Source organism: Choloepus didactylus, chromosome 10 (assembly GCF_015220235.1).
Source record: "Choloepus didactylus isolate mChoDid1 chromosome 10, mChoDid1.pri, whole genome shotgun sequence".
Classification (NCBI taxonomy): domain Eukaryota; kingdom Metazoa; phylum Chordata; class Mammalia; order Pilosa; family Megalonychidae; genus Choloepus; species Choloepus didactylus.
Genome location: NC_051316.1, coordinates 108,753,718 through 108,770,771, shown reverse-complemented (window position 1 = coordinate 108,770,771; position 17,054 = coordinate 108,753,718). Strand labels below are relative to the sequence as shown.

At 56.0% G+C, this 17,054-nt stretch overlaps 1 protein-coding gene across 6 annotated transcripts in view; it reads left to right on the top strand.

Moving 5' to 3' along the window:
• COL27A1 (collagen type XXVII alpha 1 chain) overlaps positions 1-17,054 on the top strand; it is a 153,552-nt gene that overhangs the window by 42,424 nt on the left and 94,074 nt on the right. For all 6 annotated transcript variants that reach the window (XR_005210656.1, XM_037797559.1, XM_037797558.1 and 3 more), the window contains 5 exons: positions 2,712-2,756; positions 3,253-3,306; positions 3,713-3,757; positions 6,698-6,751; positions 8,126-8,170. Coding sequence is in view for 5 of the 6 variants with exons in the window: in XM_037797559.1 (XP_037653487.1) it covers positions 2,712-2,756; positions 3,253-3,306; positions 3,713-3,757; positions 6,698-6,751; positions 8,126-8,170 (243 nt within the window). In the remaining variant the exon portion in view is untranslated. The remainder of the gene's footprint in view (positions 1-2,711; positions 2,757-3,252; positions 3,307-3,712; positions 3,758-6,697; positions 6,752-8,125; positions 8,171-17,054) is intronic.

The window sequence follows — 17,054 nt, the reverse complement described above, 5'->3', positions numbered from 1 at the left end:
ATTACCATATGCTTCCTTTTAGCTGCATCCTGAGGAAAGGGTCTACTCGAAGTCCCTGCTTAGGATTTTACTCATAATGCATTCTTTGGGGGGTGCTGAAGAATTGAGTTTTAGGAGCTTTCTTTGTGGCTGAGGAGGAAACCACAGGAGCTGATGATGCTCAGAGGCTTACGGCCCTGGGCCCCCTTTCCTGGTTCTCACCCTTGTCTTTCCCCATTGTTCCACTGACTCTTTGCAGCCGACCCATGAGGCCAGTGGGAGATGATGGACTGAGGTGCAGAGAGGCTCAAACATCGGTGGCCTGTGCCGGGTCACAAGGTCAAGAGCTAGGGGCTAACATTCAGCTCTTCCCTGGGAAAAGGCTTTGATTCTTCTTCCTTTTCCATGGCTACAAAGTGGAAAAGTGATAATAAGGGGAATCATGTAAGTCCTAACCTGACCTGCCTCTGCTCAGAACCCGGGCCCAGCTTGCGCCAGCTTCTTGCTTCTCTCTGTCCCTTCACACCTTCTGCTTTGGTCACATTGGCCTCCTTGTTCTTCTCAGAACTGCACTCAAGATCATTCTTGCCTCAGGGCCTCTGCACTTCCAGCCTGGAATTCCTTTCCCCAGAGAGCCAGCCCCAGGTCCAGCTCCCCCACCTTAGTCATCCCCTCCAGTGGCCTTCCCTGACTCCACTCCGAAGTCACAGGCCCTCTCCTCCCCTCCAACACTGCCGTTCTCCATCCCCTAACTCTGCTTATTTTCTACATAGCACTGATCTGATTGGGCATTATCTTTTATATTTATTTATTTATTATGTCTCCTTCATTAGAATGTAAGCCCCACTAACGCAAAAGATGTCTGTCTGTCTCTCATTCACCCCGTGCCTGGAGCAGTGCTGGCACAGGAAAGCTCAGTGGCTGTTTGTTCAATGAATGAGTGAAAAATGAAGGTCACGATGATGACAACAGCTAGTCTTTACGGGGCCCTTGAACTCAATGCCAGATGATGTGCTAAGTGCTTTCCAGGCATTATATCGCGCCGTCCGTACACCAGCCCTTCTATTTCCATTTTTCTCTGAGACCGAGACTCAGAGAAGTGGAGCCAGTGGCCCTGGGTCACACAGCCGGCCAGTGGCGGAGCAGGATTGGAATCCAGATCGGTGTGAAATGAGATCTTAACCACGCTATGTTCTACACCCTGGCTGTGGCCCGTGCCTCAGTTTACTCATTGTGGGAACGAGCACACACCCCAGGTGGGAGATGCTCACCCAGCTGTGTTGCGTCAGTCTCCACAGGCCCTGATTTGAGATGCAGTCGTATCACTGAGTGGTCTTGACGCGTGAGTCGGTGCAGGAGGAATGCTTGTAAACTCCCCAAACGACTTGGACCAGACCGGCTCTGCTGTTTATAATTAAGAGTCCCCATTTCCTGGGGATTTGGGGGTGGTTGCTGAATGTGTGCTTGTGTGTGCTTGTGTACATGCACAGAACCGTGCATGCCTGGGGATGTGTGCAAAGCTCTAACATGGGCCTGGTGTCAGGGAGATGTGATGGAAGGATGTCACCTTCTGCTCCTTAGTAGTGGAACTTGGGGAAAGTGGCTTGAGTTCCCCAAGACTTGGTTTTTTCCTCTGTAAATAGGCGATGGTAATCTGCACCCCCCCCCCACCCCCCCTGCCACCTTGTCTGACTGTTGTAAGGGCCAGGGAAGGTCCTGGAGGTAGAGTCCTGGGTACCAGGGAAGCCCTCTGTATGCAGCAGTACGTAGAAGGGTGTGCAGGCCCTTCTGTGTGTATTTTAGGGTCTTCTTGTACCACCCTCTGGGGAGTCTTAGAACTCAGAGTTGAAGGGGACTGAGGGTCCTAACTCCTTCATCTGAGTTGAGAGAACGGCAGTAATCCACCCGAGTTTCATAGTTAGCCGGGAACAGTGTCGCACGCCAGCCCAGAGCTCCCTCTAGCAGGGGGTCTTCTGGGGATCAGTGGGTCTCCCTGTCTGAGACAGAAATCCCTTGTTCTTATTTTCCCAGCAGCCCTAATTTGATTGAAGCACAGAGTCTGGGGTTTCCCTCAGAGACCTCCTAATGTTAATCATATGCCCCCTGCAGCACCTGAAACACTTGATTTGATTCTCAGGACCTACAGACACGGCCTGCACACATGTTGGACTGTGGGGACAGAAGGGTCAGGGTTGGTACCGGGGCATTGCCAGAGTCCCTCTCGAGCTGGGACTCGCGGGAGGGAGACTATTTTGGTTAATACATTTATCGATGCGTACATGAGCTCTTTTCCAATAGGGGCTTTCTGAGTAGAGGCAGGTGCTGACAGCATCACGTGGTGGTTGGACATAACCCAGACCCTGAGGTGCCATTTGCTCCATCCATCCACCGACGAATCCCTCTACCCCACCTCCTGACAACCACACCCTCTCTTTGGATTTGGAAAGAATGGCTGGACCACGGCAGCCCTTTGCCACAGTTACCGCATCCCAGTTCAGCTCACGGGCTGTGCTGAAGGAGTGAGCGATCCCCAAGAACTGGAAGAGATAAAACCTCAAGAACCTGCTAAGCCTGATTCGTTGCGTGCATCCCCTCGGCGAGCGTTTGCTGACCACCTCCTCCCTCCCCGACGGAGCACATCCGGGCTGCAGGAGGCAGGCAGGGAGCCGGGCTGCTGGTGTCCGCAGACCCTGGGGTGGCCTCCTGCCTCATGCAGCTTTCTGTCCCCACAGGGCTACAAGGGTTATCCTGGACCGGCAGGGCACCCCGGAGAACAGGTGAGGGCCTGCTCCGTGTCCCAAATGGGCCCCAGAGCCAGGCTGGAAACACCCCCCTGCCCCACCCCTCCCCCAACCACATCTGCCTGAAAGAGCCGGAGTCTGCGCCCACCCAGTGCTGGCATGGTTGGCACAGCCCTGGTCGGAGCCATGAATAGCCGGCCTGTTCTGGGCGATGTTAAGGGAATTTAGACGCGCCGCCACAGGGTTTGCAGGAATTTTGGCCGTCCTGACTCAAGTGAAACAGCAGCCCCTGCCAGCATGGAAAAGCTGGCCAGGCGTCTGTGCTTTCTTACTCCTGGGCTACAAGCAGAGGGGGTTTTGTCCCCCAAGCCGGTCCGACCGGTTTCTCAGCTGGGTGGGCTCGGTGACTTCCCCTTCTCCCGCTCCTGCTCACTTTCCCGCCACTCTCTTCGTCCACTGCCAGCCTGGACCCCCAGAGCTGGAACTAGGCAGGGCCCCTCCTGTCCTCACGAGTCTCTCTGTTCCTTTGCAGGGGCAGCCAGGACCTGAGGGCAGCCCAGGGGCCAAAGGTTACCCTGGCAGGCAGGTGCAGTATATGGCTTCTGGAAGCTCTGGTGGTCCTGGTGGTGTGGAGATGGCCACGGGTTTCCCCAGGCAGAGGGTGACAGCGGGCCTGGGAGCCAGGGAGCAGCTTCAGCCGGGTGGGCCCTGTGGAAAGAAAGGGCTTTCCAGGGGGCTGGAACCTTCTCTTGGAAGGCAGCAGCACGGGATGCTCAAGACAGAGAACAGATGGCAGAGGGGCTCTGTTTCTGTGGGGTTGGGGCTCCAGAGGCTCCTCCCTGGGACCTTGGGCTTTGGAGCTCAGTTTGAACATCATCAGTCTGACCCCCACCTTCACTTTACAGGCCCACAGAGACAGAACTTGCCCCCAGTTGTTGGCGGCAGGCAGAATGTCTCCATATGGCCTTGCCTCTCTTTCGTTTGTGTTTCAGGGATTACCTGGACCGGTAGGAAACCCTGGCCCCAAAGGCAGCCGGGTAAGTGGTCCTTGGCAAATGCCACACAGGTGGGCCCTCAGTGGGCTTCACCTGTCTCTCCAGGGGGCCTGGTGGGAGTTAGGGCCTTGGGGCCTCCATCTGGGTCTGTTGGGGAACTGGTGCTGAGGCCCTCCCCTCTGAGTGTCCCCTGGAGAGCGAAGGGGCACCAGGAAGGCTGTGTGATGGGGGACCCTTGAACCAGGGAATCTGGCTTGGTCCCCAGGGCTGGGCCGTTTGGGCAGCAGAGGCTCTGCAGGGGGCTCGGCCACAGTCCAGCTGCAAATAGGCATTTCATCGCCATGACTCTGGCACATCCCAAGTGACCTGGGAGCCCATGCCAGGGCCACTTGAATTGCCTGTAACTGGACCCTCTGAGACCTTCGTCCTGTCCTCGACTGAGGGCTGTGTGGGAGGAGGGCACCTTTTTGGAAGCAGTGGTGCCAGCAGGTGACTGCTGCCCAGGCTTGCCGGCTACCGGAGTTGCCAGCCCTCCCCTGCCTTCAAGGCCCCCATGGAGCAAACCCTACGGCCTCGTTTTGCCCATCTTTGCCTTGGTGGGGGGGAGGGGGAGGGATTCCATTCCTACCTGCACATGGTTATTGGGATGCTAGGAATTTGAAAGCAACCAAGCATTGCTGAGGATGGGCCACCAGATGGGGACTAGGGAAGGTGGAGAAGGTTCTGGGTGAATTGGGTGAGGGTAAGTGACATTCAGAAGCTTATGAGATGATCTGGTGGAATTCCCTCTTCTGCATACGAGGAAACTGGGTTCATGGTAGGGATCGGGTGGCCCCAGTTCACACTGCACAATGAGGCGGAGCTGGGATGAGGACTCAGGTGTCCTGGGCCTGGGCTTGCTGCCTCTTGGAAATTTTCCGCAAGTAGGTCACACAGACCTCAGCCAGAATGGGTCGTATGTGACGTGTCCTCTGCTCCTGAGCCAAAGCTATTTATACACTGGCGGGAGGGAGAGGTCAGGGTGGCCGCAGACTCCCGCCAATCCCTGGAGCAGATGGGGTGGCTGTTAGGACAGCATCCAGGTGGGCGAGTGGGCGGAAGGCAAGTTCCCCAGGACGTTAGTATGATATGCAGGGGTTGCAGAATCTCCTGTCCTAGGATGCTGGGCCTCCCTTCTTCCAGCTGCTTCCACAAGCTGGGGCCCCAGAGAGGCCTTCTGAGCTCAGGAAGAAGGTCTCCCGGAGGCCGGGAGCAGCGAGATGGGCCAACGACATCTGGGGCCGCTCAACGTTTGCCGTGCTAGCAGCATCTTGAGGCCACATGTGGGGAGAGGCAACCCTGTCCCCTGCGCTCCTGTCTCCTGCAGGTCACAGAGCCCGTGGCAGCCTGGCTGAACTGGGGGACAGCTCAAGCTGTCCTCCGGCCCCTGCCATCGCTGGTTTCATATTTATAAAATAGGCAGCGTGCTGGGGCTGGCATCTGCTCCACTGTCAATCAGCGGTGGGGACCCCGGGCAAGTCACTGGGGCCCGTGCCTCACCTGCCAGCCTGGGATATGAGCCCCTCTTGGCAGGGTCAGTAAACGGTTGGTCATGTAGTTTATGGGTATTAACCATGTGGGACGAGGAGGAGGAGGCCCAGTGCCCTGTGGGTTCCAGCGAGGGAGGAATGGTGGGGGTGGCAGAGGACTTGAGTTCACACGCCAGCTTGACCGGAATCCAGCTCCAGGGCCACAGGCGGGCCACCTCGTCTCTACTGGGGAGAGACCGGGGACACCTATTTGCTAGGGCTGGAGCTGAGGAAACACTGCCAAGGCTTTCATGCTTGCAGACCCCTTGGATTGGTGCCTGGCACAGAGTCTGCACTTTGGAAAGGTTATCTCTTCCTGGAGTTATTATTAACACATTCCACAGACATCTAGAGAGCCCTGATAGTGGTGAAAGCCCTGTGTAGATCCCGCCCTTGAGAAGTTCTCAGGCTAATGAGGACGTGAAATGGTAGACATAGAGAAGGAAGACCTTAGAGAGAAAGTGTTAAATGCCACCAGCTGAGGTGCAAATAGGATGCTGGGATGTGTGTGTGCGTAGGGGGAGTTGTGTCTGGTTTGGGGCATCAGGGATGGCTTGCCAGAGGGCAGAGCCTTCGATGGGTGTTGGAGGATTTAACTGTGCAGGCACAAGGTTTGGGAAGCTCATGCCTGGTGGAGGGCACAGGGTGAATAAAGGCTGGGGGCAGGAAATCAGGTGGCAGATGGCACTGTACGAGCTTGGGTTTTAGGGTCAGTTGGGCTTCGGTTTGACTCCCAGCTCCACTGCTGACTAGTTGGCTTCCTTCATCTCCTGAGCCTCAGTTTCCTTACCTGTGCAGTGGCAGAGAGAGGGGAGAGGCCAGGGGGTTCTGGCCAGTCTGCCGGGTCCTTGTGAGGGTTTAATGCGGCAGTGTGTGCAGAGCCCTCCGCCCCAGCCAGGCTTTCCCTCCACCCCCGCTGTCAGCAATCTGGGGTGGCAGCTGCTGGGGCTGCCGGGGCTCAGGCAACTGGGGGCGGATGCGAGCCCCACGGCTGGGGCCTTTAGGCCCAGGAGGTATTGGCAGAAGCCACAGGCGGTCGCAAGCATCCCCAGGGGTGGCGAGGACCCGGTGCCCTTCTAGCATCTACCCCAGCCAGGAGCTTCCTTCCGCAGGTCCCGGAGCCACCGGCGCGGGGCAGGTGTCCCGCCCGCGAGCGCCCCGCCCTTCCCTGGCGTGAGGGTATGTGCCTTTGGACTACATCGTGGAAGCCAGCACCATGCAGTCCGTGGGCATATACACTTGCCTCAAGGCCTATGTCGTCGCGGAGTCGCCGGAACCACCGCTGCCTCCAGCGAGGGAGAAGGGCCGGGGGAGCAGGAGGGTAGTGGAGGTCGGGCTTGGGGGGAGGTGGGGCCAGCCACACCCACACCCCACCACTTGGCCCCTCTGATCCCCCCCATCTGCTCTTTCCTAGGGCTACATCGGTCTCCCGGGGCTCTTCGGCCTGCCGGGGTCTGACGGAGAGCGTGTGAGTATGCTTGCTTTGGTTGGTTCACTTACCCTCCCACCCACCTCCTCAGTCAGTGCGTGGAACAGCCCACCGGGTGCCAGCCTGGAGCAATCACAGGATGCCTCCTGGAGGAGGTGACCCTTGAGCTGAGTAGGAGTTTGCTAAGGGGGCAAGTCAAGGCAGACATGTTCCAGGCATGAGGAACAGTGAGCACGAAGACAGGGACGTATGCTACCTTGGCAGGTTTAGTGACCAACACAGTCAAAGCGCTGAGAGAGAGAGCAGGGGCCATGGGAGATGAGGCTTGAAGGGGGCCCGGGGCAGATTCCCACGGGTCAGGAGAAGAACTCTATTCTGAGGGCATGGGCAGCCTCTGAAGGACTCTCAGCAAATGAGAAACAGGCCCACTTTATGTTTTAGATCAGGGGTCTGCAAGCTACGGCCTCTGGGCCAAATCCAGATTGTCAGCCATTTTTATAAATAAAGTTTTATTGAACGCAGCCTTGCCCATTGGTTGCAGCATTGCCCATGGCTGCTTTTGTGCTGCCGCAGCAAAGTTGAGCAATTGTGACAGAGACCACAGACCTGAAAACATTCACTATCTGGCCCTTCCCAGGAGAAGTTTGCCAACCCCTGTCTTAGACAGATCACTCCGTTCGTTTCCTTGTGTAAAATGGGGTTGGGTTGGGGGCTGTGAAGATGGAGACCAGGTGGTGGCTGTTACTGGAGCCCAAGAACAAGAGGGTGGCTGCACCTGGCTGGAGGGGGTGTGGGGGGCAAGGGAGAGGCTGGCAGGAGCCCCTGGGTGGGTGCCTGGGCTTCTGGCTCAAGCCCTTTGTCCATGGAGAAATGGCGACACTGTGGGGAAACAGCTCTCTTGGGTAGATAGGGGGTCTGGTTTAGGAGTTTGAGGGGTAGGCAGGGGATGCTGGGATTTCTAAGGTACCCCAGCCTTTCAGCCCAAGTACCTAAGTCGCAAGGGTCCAGGGGCTGGATGGGAGCTTTGCACAGATCCTGTCCTGATCTCAACGTCCACTAGGATCCCTGGGGCCAGCAGCTGCTGGCCGTTCCTCCCTGGGCACTCAGTTGTCACCTTATCAATAAGCTGGGTATCACGGATCTTAGGAAGGCAGAAGAAGGAGCATTTATTGAGCATCTGCTGAATACCAGGAGCCCTGGGTTCTTTTCTTAGACATTTCCCCAGCTTAGGCAAGTGCAAACCCTGACCCTGCAGAGCCCAAGGACCATCCACCCAGGGTGCGTGTAACTGGCGCCTACTATTTCTGTGGCATGTACTCTGCTCTGGTGGGCAGCTCTGGGGCGGGTTTGGGGCAACCTTGGCTATCCCCGCTTGAGCCCTGTCCTGACCTGTCCCCCATCTCTCCCCTACAGGGTCCACCTGGCGTTCCTGGCAAGAGGGGCAAGATGGGTAGGCCGGTAAAGATTTTCCGTGTCTATTACGCAGACTCTATGGGTGAACCCAATCTCCTACTGGCCACACTGCCCCATCCACCCGCGGCCTGGGCAGCTTCTGCTTCTCTCTGCTCAGCTGTGGCTCTGCTTTGAGTGTATGAGTTGGCGCGTGGGGCTGCCCGGGCCATGCGTCCTGCTGCCGGAACGGCTGTGTGGTTGCTGCCTGGCTGGGCCTGGGGCGCTCTGTGGGCTTGGGCCCCTTTCTCCGTGGGCAGCAATTGCTCTGCTGTGCAGCTCTGTTTCTGGGGGGCTTCAGTCTGGGGTATTTGTGTCCATGGGCCTGCTCTGACTGGGTGGTCTCGGCCTGGCTGGGCGACTGTGCTCCTGTCTCAGAGAACCGTCAGTTCCCATTTTGCCTTGGTGTCGTCCCGGATCTTTCCAGTCTTGCTCGTGTACACACAAGGCCAAAGGACAGTGGGCGTGTGGGCAGGCCCACAGCAGGGTGTGACTCCAAGAGTGGCTCAGCAGTAAGCCCCAATACGCCAGTTTTTTGTGCATGGCTCTCCATTGTGGTAGAAAGCTATTTTTTCTCTTGTCTGGGCATCTGTGGGGCATGAGGAGAAAGGCAAGGCAGGGGGAGATTAAGTAACTTGCCCAAGGTTTCACAAGGAATAAAGAACAGAGCCAGGGTTTGAACTCAGCTGGGTTGTCTCCAGGGTCTCTGATCTTAACAGCAGCTTGAAACCGCCTCAAGGGTCACTAGTTGGCATAATGTTATAATATGGGAGGAAAGTCATTCATTCTGATCATCTCGTTATCCAGAAGGGGAAACTGAGGCTCCGGAGGCAGAGTGACGCATCCAGCCAGGGTCCCGTGGACAGGCTGAGGCTGAGCCCAGCCTGTAGCCATGGCCTCCTTTCCCAGGCCTGGCCCCCGTCAGTGGCTTGAGGCTCTGTGCCACTGCCTTGACGCTTTACCCCTAGACTCAGGACCATCGCCAGCCTTGGGTCTGGCCTTGCTCTGCTTGTGGCTGATGGAGGAGAGACTGTGGTTTGGCTCGGGGGAGAGGGGCAGGCAGCCTGGGGCAAAGTCACAGGATGCCTCCAGGTGAGGGCTTTTTGGTTGGTCGAGGATGCAGTCCTCACATGGCCTGGGGAAGTTTGGATTTTCTGGAAGCCAAGCTACAGTTTGCAGTATTGCAGGCCAGTCAGGATTTAGGTTAGATGGGAAGTAGAACTTCCCAGTAGCAGGACTGAAATAGGGAAGTTCAAGCAGAAGCCCTTAGCTCCTGGCCCCTCTTGTACTGCCTGCAGCTCCCTGCCTGGCTGGGAAGCCAGTGTGCCTGGAGGCAGGGGGATGGATGGGTTGAAGAGAGGGTTTATGCACTTGGTGCTCCCTGAGCCTGCTTGTACCCAGGGATAGACAGCTGAGCCCTACTTACAGGTCCCCAGATACCTGTCCAAAGGAGTGTCACCTGAAACTGTCAGGTGTAACAACCTTGGAGAAGAGGACCTGCCACAGGGACAGAGTTGTCTTCAAAACGCTGAAGAGTTGTGGCAGAGAAGGGAAATTTAAGTTTCAGGAAAATGTGTTGGAGTTTCTAGGAGTCGAAGCTGTCCCATCACGGGAGGTGTGTAAATCCAGGCCGTGGCTTCTTTTCATTTCTGTTGGTTGGCTGGAGCAGCGGATGGGAGGAGGTGGGGAATGGGGAGGAGGGATTAGAACTAGAGAGAAGGCTGGAGGGGAAGCCAGAGCACTCAGAAAGGGGGTTGTCTAGGATTCTTGGTTGACAGGTGAGTTCACAAGCACCTTGCCTGTTACAGGGTATTGTGTAGAGTGTGGAGTGGGAGATATACAAAGAAAAGAAAGCTTCTGCTCCTGGCCTCAAGGAGCCAATGGAGGGAGGTGTAGAACTGGGTCGGGATCAGCAGTCGATACTTCAGCTTCAGGGCAAGGACCTGGAGTCAGCGGGCTGGGCTGGTGCCAGATCTGGCCTCCAAGCCAGGTGACCTTGGGCAAGGAGCTTCATTAATTTGCTCCCTCCCTCCCTCCCTCGCTCACGCAGAGACTATTGAGTGCCTACGATGAGTGAGGCATGGTGCTTGGTGCTGAGCAGTGAACACGACAAAGAGTTCCCACTCTCGTGGGGCAGCCAGCCGGCTAGATCTTGAATGGGAGAATGGGAATGAATGACTGAATGAATATCAGGTGGTGCTGAGTGCTAAGAGAAAGAGTGTAGGGTGGGGGGACAGTGAGTGCTTGGGGTGCAGGTTGCTGGGAGTTGGTCTGGAAGGTCCTTGCTGACAAGTTTCCGCTTCTTGGGGGGAATGAGGTGAGGATGGGAGCCGTGTGGCTGCTGGGGAAAGAGCAGCCCAGGCTGAGAAGACAATAGGCACAGGGCCCTTGGAAACTCTCTGGGGAAATAGCTGCCAGCTCATGGGGTCATTGTGCTTGCCACATAGTATAGGTGCTTGATAAAAAAAATATCAGTCATTGGTCCTTTTTGCAGTTCCTGGCTGGGTGAGCCTCTCTCTGCGATGTGTGACAGTGGGCCGATGGCTTCATCTCTCTGGGTCTGGTTTCCCAGAGTTTAATTTGCAGAGTGGGGGTGGTTGACTTAAATGATCTCTGAGGGCCCTTTTTTTAGAACTGGGTGATCTGATGATTATGAATCACTAACCACACTGGAAAATACAGCCACCACAATGGAGGCCTTGCTCAGTGGGGTCCTGAGCGAGGGTGGCAGAGCCAGGCTTTGGCAGGGGTCCTGAGCGAGGGTGGGCTTTCACACATGCACACCAGATATCACGATCCCACCCAGCCTGCTCTTTGTCTCAGCCTCTTATCTCGGTCTGGGGTGACTTTCTCAGCAGTGATTTGACTGACTCGGTCCTGGCCCATCTTCTGGACCCGCCTCCAGAGCCACCCATGGGAGATCTGCTCAGACTATCCTTGGAGCCTCACGGAGGGCCAAACGTCGACCTTTTGCAGACAGGGACCTCGAGGCTCAGAGAGATGAGTGGCTGGGTCAAGGTCTTGTGGCATCTGAGAGTCGGAGCTGGCCTAGCACTCAGCCGGAACTTCCAGCTCCAGCCCCGGAGCGCAGCAGGACGAGGCTCCAGACCTAGGCCCGCGACCACTGCACCTCCTCTGAATGTGTTTCCTCTTCTGTAAAATCAGGCTAAGAGCAGGGCACCCCTCAGACGGTTTGGGGGAGATTAGATGAGTCAGTGCACGTGACGTTAGTACAAGCATTTGCTTTTCAGGGCCCCGATGGCCAGGGTTCAAATGCTGCTCTGCTGCTTCCTACCTCTGTGACCCTGAACAAGTACTTTATGTCTTAGTGCCTTGATTTTTCTCATCTGTAAAATGGGGTTAATAGCAGTGTATTCATTATTGTTGACACATAACAAAACGTAGTGTCTTAAGACAACAGTTCATCATCTAACAGTTTCTGAGGATCACACCCCGGGGCCTGGCTCAGCTGTTGGGTTCTGGTTCAGAGTCTCTCCTGAAGCCGCGGTTGAGATGTCAGCTGGGGCTGAAGCCGTCTGAAGGTCTGACTGGAGCCGGGGGATCTGCCTTGGACATGGCTCTGTCGAGTGGCCGCTGGCAGGAGCCACAGGGCTGCGGGAGTCACCTCATGATGTGGTGGCTGGTGTCACCTAGAGCAAGCAATCCCAGAGAGAGAGAGAGAGAAAGAGAGGCAGAGGCTGTGAGGCCTTTTGCAACTCACCCTGGAAAGCCACAAGCCGACACTTCTATATTCTCTTGGTCAAATAGATCAACCCAGAGACAACGTGGAAGGCGACTACTCAAGGGCGTAGGAACCAGAAGGCAGGGTGTTGGGGCCATCTTGGAGGGCGCTACCCCAGACAGAAGCTTCCTCACAGGGCTGGGAAAAGGAGTAAATGAACCAACGCGTGGAGGATCTGGAATGCTGTAGGTGCTCAGTAAACAGGAGCTGTTAGGATAAACTTGTTCCTCTCCTTGACAGCTTTAGGACCCAAGAGGAGAGAATGTTTCATCGGTTATTATGATTTTGACTTCGGGGAGAACACAGACCAAAACACAGAGTTCTAGAAGAGCCCTAACCGGGAAGCCAGGGTACCCGAGTTCTAACACTTCTCCCACCGCTCATTCTCTAGGTGGCCTCAGGCAAGCTCTGTCTCCCTCTGGGCCGCGGTTTCCTTATTCCTGTGAGGAAAGGTGGGTCTTCCCTTAGGCTCTTGACACCTGGGAGAAGTGGGGGCACTCAGCTGTTTCCGGAAGGCCCTCCCTTTCCCACCCTGTCTCTCCTGAGCCTCACCCCTTCCCTGGCTGAGGGGGCAGCTCACTGCAGACCCCAGAAATCAATGGCAACCCCAGGCTTCCGCCGCTGCTCTGCTACCTGGAGCTTTGCTCTGGTACTCACAACCACGAGCGCCCTTCTGGGCTGTGGTGAGATCCTCCTCCATGGACCCCAGACAAGACAGGACCCCTGAAGCCCTGGGCATGTCTGGCTTCCTCTCCAACCCGACCCAGCAAGGAATGCCTCATCGGCGGGGCTGGTGCCTCAGTTGTCCTCCACTCCTCATCTCCTGTGTCCTAGCGGCCCCTCACCCGCCTTCTCCCTTGTTTTCTTCTTGGAGCCAAAAGCCACAGCTGCTCATGGCAGAGAGGACAGCACCTGTTCTCAGGTGCTCCCACCATTTTCCCATTTGAATGTGAGATGGGGCCAGTCATTCTCCAACAAACATTTATTGAGCACCTATTAAGTGCCAGGCAGTGGGGACAGCACAAAACAGATGGAAATCCCTGTTGTCATGGAGCTTTCATTTTAGGAGTGGAGACGGTCGACAAACCAGATAAATAAGTAAAACACAGTACGGCCATGACCCTCTCAAAGGCTCTCTGCGGGCAAAAGGAAACCCCATTAACTGAGGCCCCTCCGTGTGCATGGTCCAGGAACCACATGGTACAGGAACCTTTGAGGCAAGACTGGTTATCCCTATTTGCTATCCGAGGAAACTGAGGCTTAGAGAGTCAAAGCCATCTGTTCCAGAACCTTCTCAGCCCCAGCCAGAACGCAAACCCCCATAACTGACACCTCCTCTCTGCTTCTTTGCTCCTTGCTGGTAACTTCCTAGCTTCAGCCCTGTCTTCCATAATGGGGATGTTCCCTAGCACTGGGGTGTCAGGCGCTGGTGGAAGGAAACCCCTCAGCCAAACAGCCCCATGGCTGTGCCATACCCCTGCAGGCTGCACAAATGCCCTTGACTCCAGTCCAGCCACCATGGCCAGCAGGTCGGCGTGATCGGCATCCGATGATTTACTATGTTTACTAGGCCTTAAATCGGCCAAGTCCCTAGGGCGTTGTCTCCATTGGGCCCCTCAGCCCACAGACTCCCCCTGTAGGTGGCACTCCTGTCCCCTGGTGGGGTTGGGGGCTCCGTGAATGTTTTTTTCCTCCTTGTCAAAGCGTTGGGCCAGGAGATTTCTAGGCACTTGTTAACAAGAGGAAATGTCAGGAGAATGAGCTGCATTCTCTCATGCCAGATCACAGCTGGCCTCATTTCTGGCAGGGCTGGTGATAATTTTGCTGTAGTCGATCTCTTTCCCATAGAGAAAACCTTGGGACATGCATGCAGCCTCAGTTTCCAGCTTGGAAGGTGGGGGTGTGAGTCTTTTTGCTGATAAGACCTGAGAAAGGGGCAGTGGAGGTCAGAGGTCAGGGGACAGTAGAGCTGCAGAGCTTCGTGATGACGTGGCCTGACCCCTTTGTCCGACAGATCAGAGAAGCAAACATAGCCCATAGTGGGCAGGTTCTTGCCCAGACTCATACAGCAAATCAGCAGCAGAGGCAGGACTCAAACCCAGGACCCATGCTTGCTGGTACAGGGTGCCTGCCACTTCCTTCTCTCTGTGTTCATGTCTTCAAACTTCAAAGGGAAAATCAGACTATGGGTCTCGTCTGTTTATTTGCCGATCCCTCTGCCCCTTCTTACATCTCTTGCTAGAAAGAGAAATGTGTTGTAGTTTCCTGATGAAGGGTCTGGGTAGAAGATGCTACAAACTTGGTCGGTGCTCCTGGACGGGTTTTCTCTTGGGTTGTGCTGGTATGTTCAGGGCACATACATCTGGAGGTTGAGCCTTGCCTCCCAGCCATGGAGCTCTCCCAGGGGCTGGGAAGATGTGCAGTGAATCCCCTTGTACTGTACTCAGAGAATTCATTACCAAGCCCTCTGTAATCCCTGGCAAGGCTAGCCACCACTCACATTCTCCTGTGGCTCCGGCCAAGCTGCCAAGGCTTGCCCTATGTGATGAGTCAGGCAGGCAAACCTGAAAGCTTCAAGCTGGGAGGGCAATGCCCTAGGTGTCCAGCTCAGGCAGGATTGGGGCTGGCCCAAGGCCCCACAGCCCATCCATGGCAGGACAGGGCTTCTAATATGGGGCATTTGGGCTTTAAGCTCAAGGCTCTTTCCATTTCTCAGACTGTAGGGAGCAGGGAGCAAAGTGACAGAGATCTCCTTTTTCCAAGTGGAGAAACTGAGGCTAGAATGGATTGAGGTTCTTAGCTGTGGTGATGTTCTTAGCTGGCAGTGTGGTCCCCCAGCTCCTCAGCCTTGAGCCAGGGCTGTCCCAGGGCTTTGGGTGACTCTTGGATCCTGGTGGGGTCTCCACCTGCCCACCCTCTCCTTGCTCCCTGAGATGACTTTTCTTGAAGTGGATTTCCTAGTGGATTTCAAAAGGGTAAGGTAAAAACATGCTCAGCGTCATGAGATAAGGGTGCCGAGGGACCCTGAGGATTCTTTCCGCATCAGCACACTTGGGGTATGCACGCTTTCTAGAAAAGAACACGGGCTGCTTCAAGTACAGTAGGAAAGAGGCAGGTTAGACTTGTGCAGGAACTTCCTGACACTGCAGAAGTTACACTTCATAAGGAGGTCTCCAAGATTCTTTGATGGGATCTTCCCAGAGGTCGTTAAAGATTCCCATGTTGGTACAAACCCTAACTAGTGTAGCAATGGCACATTAGAGCTTACCAGGCGTGGGATATAAACTTCCTGCCTCTCCTTCAGCCCGGCCTTTAGAGGAGAGTTGGGCAGGGGATGACCATTTTGCATGCCAGGTTGCTGAGTCTTAGACTTCAGTAGAACGTCCAATTCTGGATGCTCCATGCTTCCCCTGCCCCTATATCCCATATTCTGGGGCAGGGACTGCCTGGAGACAGGGGGCTGGATGCGATGGCCTTCAGAAGCCTCCTCTGGCCCTGGGGATTCTACCATGGATACAGTGACAAGGGCCAACCTTGTCTTGAACTCTGCTCCTCTGAATTGCTGTAGTCAAGAAAGAATGTGGAATCTTGTCTCTCAGCCTTATTCTGCCTCCTCCTGGGCCTTGTTCTGCTCAAAGTACGAGGCGTTCAGTTCCCTAGAGGGGCCCAACCTGGGGAAGTGGAGGAACCACGTGGCTGGGGCCCCGGCAGGGAGCCGAGCTCATTCCTTGGGCCTCGGGCCAGCCCGCTACAGCCTGGAGCTCAGGCCTGCAGAGAAGGCCCCCGCTGCTGGCTGGGCTGGCTGGGTGGGCACGCACGTGATGCAAGCAGATGCAGCCACAGGGAAGCAGATGGGGCACAACAGGGGCCACATGTCCAGCTCAGCCGTTGCCTCTTTGAGATCCAGAGGGGCCAAGCACTGAGAACCCTGGGCAGGCAGTGCCGTTCAGTGGTGGAGGGAGAGGCAAGCTGGTGGGGTGCAGGGCCCTTGGGTGTGAAGGCTGGGAGGTCCTAGGGGCCTTCTGTCTTAGCCTGCCTATGGTTCTTCCAATCAGAGGTTTGTTCCAGCACTTTTAAATCTAATTGTGTGCTTAATTCCAAACCCTAGATTCCCAGACGTCATCCCCTTGAGCCCTCTAGAGGAAGGGAGACTGAAGCCAGGGACTGATGAGCAGGGGCCTGAGGCCTCTCAGCTTGTCGAAGGCAGAACCTGTCCTCAGCAGCAGTAATGTCATCCCCTTTTCTGCATCTGCCCAGGGCTCTGATGGGCCCTTGGGGGCACCACGGCTTGCTGTGCTCCACTTTGTTTAACAGGGTCCAGTCACAGCTAAGGGAGCAGGCTCTGGAATCAGACTGCCTGGTTCAAATCCCAACTCTGCTGTTCAATAGCTGTGTGACTTTGAACAAGTTCCCTAACCTCTCTGGGCCTCAGTTTCCTCATCTCTAAAATGGGGCCAATAGTCATGGGACCAGTCCATCACCCACTGGCCTAGGCGTGGACTACATTTTGTTCTGCAGGAATGAATGCTTTGAGATTTTGAACATTCTGTTGCTGTCTCCCTTGCCTGTACCTCAGGGAGGTACCCTGATGTTGCTGCTATGGGCCCTGTGCTGGCAAGGGTTCAGCCTCCAACCATCACCTCATTTCATGCTCACGGCACACCCATTGTACAGCAGAGAAAACTGAGGCACAGAGAGGCCCATGAGTGGGGGGGGGGGGCGGGGACCAGAACTGGCATCAGATTGCTCTGGTTCCATAACCTCATGGAAGAGTCTGGAGTGGCCTCTGATACAGACCTAGGGATTTGAGATCTGTGTGGTGGGTGCCTGGGGGCGCTGTCAAGTGTCCATCTTGCCCACGCTGGACGGAGTTCCTGGGCTGAGGGGGAGAGACTCCCTCTTCCCAGGCCTTGTTGAGGTGTTCGCTGAGCTGGAAGAGTCCTTGGAGATATCCCAACCCCAGCGTGAGCAGGACAGAGGGTCAAGTGAAGCCTGGGGGCCCAGGCCTGCCCAAGGGCACACAGCTGGCCTGGAAGCCAGCCGGGGCCAGATCTGCTCCCCGGGCATCTCCAGGCACTGGGCTTGGAAAGCAAGCACAGACTTCTCGAGTGCTGCCCCTTGGGGGCCACGTGGAGTCGGCCAGGTACCCAG